The 5,181-nt window shown below is 41.7% G+C and overlaps 1 protein-coding gene across 2 annotated transcripts in view; it reads left to right on the plus strand.

Annotated features, from left to right (window-relative positions):
- Positions 1–5,181, plus strand: part of PTPN21 (protein tyrosine phosphatase, non-receptor type 21) — a 93,579-nt gene that overhangs the window by 64,223 nt on the left and 24,175 nt on the right. For both annotated transcript variants that reach the window (XM_011949451.1, XM_011949452.1), the window contains exons 11-12: positions 2,164–2,224; positions 3,140–3,224. In XM_011949451.1, the coding sequence (XP_011804841.1) occupies positions 2,164–2,224; positions 3,140–3,224 (146 nt within the window). The remainder of the gene's footprint in view (positions 1–2,163; positions 2,225–3,139; positions 3,225–5,181) is intronic.

Below are 5,181 nucleotides of genomic sequence, written 5' to 3' on the forward strand. Positions count from 1 at the left end.
TTTTTTTTTTTTTTTTTTGAGACGGAGTCTCACTCTGTCTCCCAGGCTGGAGTGCAGTGGCGTGATTTCGGTTCACTGCAACCTCCGCCCCCTTGGTTCAAGCGATTCTCCTGCCCCAGCCTCCTGAGTAGTTGGGATTACAGACGCCTGCCACCATGTCCAGCTAATTTGTGGGCACTAATTTTAAGGAATATATTAATGTGCAGTTAAGGAGTATTTGTTTTTTGGTTTTTTTTTTTAAACCCAGACACACCACGCAGACTTGTCTCACCAAAATAAATACTGGAAGAATGGAACATCTTTTGGAAAAGAGACATTTATTTTTCATTAACAGCCTGAATACTTTCCAATAACAAAGAATATGAAATTATTTATAAAAGCTAGTAAAAGCAGTTGTAATCACTTGATATTAAAACTAGTATGTACTAGTTTTCTTTTTATCTCAAGAGTCTTATAAAAATAAGCTAATATTCAGGGTTTTTGAATATACTAGTTTTCAGAGTGTTAAGAGTAATGTTAATTTATGAGACGTGAGGCTTGATATTATGGTAAATTTGCTTAAATGGATTGAATATTCACTTTGTCATGATGGATTTTCTAGTAATTAGTCCTTAGAATACTGTAACCAAAGGTCACAAAATACTTTTTTAATCAGTAATTATGTGTTACATAAGTACATGAACCAGGAATAGGTGGTAAAAGGTCTAAGAAAAAGTGCTTTGACAAACTACATGTTATCCACAAAGCCAAGAATTCAAGTGTGTAGGTTCCCAGATCTTGCAGTAAAACTGACCACACAGAAGAAAAAAAAAATCTTGACTTTATTTAAAATTAATAGTTACAAATGGGCTTTTCTGTTTCTTGTTCCTTTTTTTACTTTATTGTTTATTTAAAGATAGAACTTACCATGTGAATAGTTTAAAATCTCACATTATCAGATGAGTATTCGTCAGCACTCCCTAATACATTTAGGTGCTTTTTTTTTTTTTGACTGGAATCTCGCTCTTGTTGCCCAGGCTGGAGTGCAATGGCGCAATCTCAGCTCACTGCAGCCTCTGCCTCCTGGGTTCAAGTGACTCCCCTGCCTCAGACTCCCGAGTAGCTCGGTATAGGCACCCACCACCACTCCCAGCTAGTTTTTGTATTTTCAGTAGAGACGAGGTTTCACCATATTGGCCAGGCTGGTCTCAAACTCCTGACTTCAGGTGATCCACCTGCCTTGTCCTCTGAAAGTCTGGGATTACAGGTGTGAGCCACTGTGCCTGGCCTTAGGTGTTTTTTAAAAAGTATATTCAAACAAATCAAAAATTTCTTGCAAAGAAAGGTAAATGGGTTTACCATCGGCTCACTGAACCAAATCTTGGGCCTTGCTTTCCTTTGGTTCCTTAGAGGAAATGTAGATTTTAAAAATATATATGTTTGAATTTTTTTTTATATTTGAGTTTTTTAAAAGATGGGGTCTTGCTATGTTGTCTGGGCTGGTCTTGAACTCCTGGGCCCAAGATGCTCCCAAGAGGCTGGGACTACAGGAGCATGCTTACTGCACTTGGAAATGTAGTTTCTTGTCACTAAAATTATAAATTCATTTCTTTATTATGTTTGTAGTCTGTGGTTAACAGACTTTTAATTAAAGGCAGTTCTTACTGCTTGAGGCTTCTGGGTTGACAGTGGATGGTTCCCCGGGAGGAAGGTTAGTGGAGAGACCCAGGGCTCCTCCAGTGCACAGGAGAAAACACATTTGCATTTGCACTGAATCCCACTTCTCCTGTAGCAAGTGTGTGGGTGATACAGCCTTGTCTCTTTCCCCACTGCTTATGGCTAATCCAAAGGTTTACTTGGATGGGCCTGGCAAAGATGCTCTGATCCCTTTGTGGGTCCAGGTGATGATACTGTGTGGGGAGCCTGAAACCACAGGGCAGGTTGAGGGGTTGGGGTAGCAGGAAAGGACTGAGAGAGAAACAGGCGCATACCACCACGCCCAGCTATTTTTTTTTTTTTTTTTTGGTTAAAAAAAACTCCCTTCTTTTCTCTGACTTCATGACTTAGATAGCTTGTCTTTTTTTTTGCCTTAGAAGATTTATTATTTTACATTCCTAATCTTGTTTTGGTAGAATTTAAGAGACAGTGTGTATGTGCTCTTCTCAGAGACATCCTATTTTATAGGCAAACTCAGACTGTCACAGTGAACCCTATCAGGAGGAGGTCTTCTTCAAGGATGTCACTGGTAAGAAACAAGGAAAATATGATTGCCTTTATATTTTAGTGATGTTTTTCCTTAATAAAATATGCTTTCAGTACTGTTAATTTTGAGTTTGAACCATAAAAGTGTATTGATATTTTATCATTTTTAACCAAAGAAATGGTGATTTTTTCCCATAGGTCCAATCTAGTATTTATATTATTATATTATACATATTTGAATATTAGGTCTGACCTTAATATTAAGAACTTAGACTGTTGGCCAAGAGTAATCCTAAGTTGGTATATATTTAAAATATTAGATGACTTTAATAAGATTGATTATAATACATATAAGCTTCTTACGTTCAAATGTTTATACAAGGAAATCTGTATCTATTCCTTCTTGCTCTTAGCTTTTTAGATGCAGATTTTCTTGTGGAGCCTAATGCCCTTGGTATCAGTCATAGGGCTTGGCATTGCCATTTGGGGAAACATAGAAACACTGTGTCTTCATGTTTATTTTCTATATATAATATATTGAATTCCTTCAGAAGTTTTTTTTCTTTTTTTTTTTGAGACGGAGTCTCCCTCTGTAGCCCGTGCTGGAGTGCAGTGGCCGGATCTCAGCTCACTGCAAGCTCCGCCTCCCGGGTTCCCGCCATTCTCCTGCCTCAGCCTCCTGAGTAACTGGGACTACAGGCGCCCGCCACATCGCCCGGCTAGTTTTTTTGTATTTTTTAGTAGAGACGGGGTTTCACCATGTTAGCCGGGATGGTCTCGATCTCCTGACCTCGTGATCCACCCGTCTCAGCCTCCCAAAGTGCTGGGATTACAGGCTTGAGCCACCGCGCCCGGCCCAGAAGTTTATTTTTAACAGAAAGAATCCAGTGGATAATAACTTTACCTGTATTATATAAGCAATGTGTTTTAACTCTGTGTCCAACTCTCCATTTCTTAGCCTAAACCCCAGCCCTACGTGATGCCTCCCCCACCACAGCTGCACTATAATGGACATTATACAGAACCATATGCTTCTTCCCAAGGTAAAGTACACTGTTTCTGCCATGCCTTATATAGTTATTACTATGGATAAATCTGTGAATGCTTGGAGATTGTGAAACCTGGACAGTTTTTGGCTGAAGTTGCACCCCAAATTGCATCATGATAATAGCTATCCTGGATTCATAAAAGAAGCCAATATATTCAGTTTTTTTTTTTTTTTTGAGACAAAGTCTCAATCTGTCACCCAGGCTAGAGTGCAGTGGCGTGTATCAGCTCACTGCAACATCCACCTACCAGATTCAAGTGATTCTGGTGCCTCAGCTTCCCAAGTAGCTGGGACTACAGGTGCGCCACCATGCCTGGCTAATTTTTGTAATTTTTAGTAGAGATGGGATTTCACCATGTTGGCCAGACTGGTCTCAAACTCCTGACCTCAGGTGATCCGCCCCCCCTCAGCCTCCCAGATTGCTGGGATTACAGGTGTGAGCCACTACATATATTTGGGTTCTTGAATATATGTAAAAAAAATGCAGTATCAAATTTTGATGCGCCACTGATCTCAAATTTGGCCAATGGGAAACTATCAAGCTGGTTCCTATGTCCTTTTACCACTACTCTGTTAGCCTTTAAGTGCTTCTTTGCTATCTGACAAAGAATCCCCAGGGTTACTTTTCTTCCCCTACCAGAGGCTTTCCTGTTGTAAAAGTTAAACATGTGACTACTGCAGTTTTCACTTGAGAAGTATAAGGAATTGTATTTGTAACAAACTCCCAAGCTGAAGTTTAAGCAGTGGGGCTATACCAAATGCTAAGGAGGTTTATGCAGATGAGTATTTCCACATCTTAAGAAGCTTATCTTCAACCTGGGCCACAGGGCCAGACCCAGTCTCTATCCAAAAAAAAAAACAAACAAACAAACAAAAAAACACTGGGCGTGGTGGTATGCGCCTGAGGTCCTGGCTACTCAGGAGGCTGAGGTGGGAGAATTGCTTAAGCCCAAGGTGGGGGTGGAGGTTGCAGTGAGCCAAGATTGCGCTACTGCACTCCAGCCTGGATAATAGCGGGAGACTATCTCAAATAAAATAAAATAAAATAAAATAAAAAACTTAGAATCTGATAGTTGAAGACAGGTGTACAAATAACTTTGTCTTTCTCCCCCTGAACCCCTTTTTGTGGAGAATGGGGTCTTGCTATATGTTCAGTCTGGTCTGAATCTCCTGGGCCCAGGCTGTCCTCCTGCCTCTGCCTTTCCAAGTGCTGGGATTATAGGCCTGAGCCACCACTCCTGGCACAGATAACTTGAATATGATAGTTTTTCTGAGACAGCATGTGCAATTACCATGCTCCTCAATGGAAGAGAGACTCATCACATTGGGGAGATTGAGAAGAACTTTCTGTATCTGAAAAGATGGGTGGATTTCGGCAGGTAGAAAGGCAGGGACTTGACTGGGGTTGCTGTTCCTAGTTTTGGGGATAGCGAACGCCATGCACAGAATGAAGCAGTGCGTGTTTGGAGAGTAGAGTGGTCCAGGTTCCCTCTCGGGTAAGGAACTGGTAGGGAGTGATGCATGAAGGGACCAGAAGGTGGGATGTGACTATTGCTTGTGTCGGCCCTGGTGTAAAGATGAGCGTTTTCATGCAGTGAGGTGGGTAGTAGGGAGGAGGGCTTTGGCTATACAGCCCGAGAGTGCCCCCCTCGCCATGTTCTTCTATTTCCTCCCTCTCGCATTCTGCCCTTGTCTGGTACTTGCAATCCTGGCCCCTCCCACTTCCAGGACCTGGCTGTCCTCTGCATTGTGTCTCATTTCGCCCTTCATTCTCTTTCCTCTGTCTATAAACATCCTAATATTGTTCTCCTCGCTTTAAGTGATGGTTTGAGTGATCTGCTTTCCTTTCTCACTGACTTCTTTTTTTTTTGAGACAGAGTCTCGCTCTGTCACCCAGGCTGGAGTGCAGTGGTGGGGTCTCGACTCACTGCAAGCTCTGCCTCCCAGGTTCA

This window comes from Colobus angolensis, unplaced genomic scaffold, assembly GCF_000951035.1.
Source record: "Colobus angolensis palliatus isolate OR3802 unplaced genomic scaffold, Cang.pa_1.0 Scaffold3, whole genome shotgun sequence".
Classification (NCBI taxonomy): Eukaryota; Metazoa; Chordata; class Mammalia; order Primates; family Cercopithecidae; genus Colobus; species Colobus angolensis.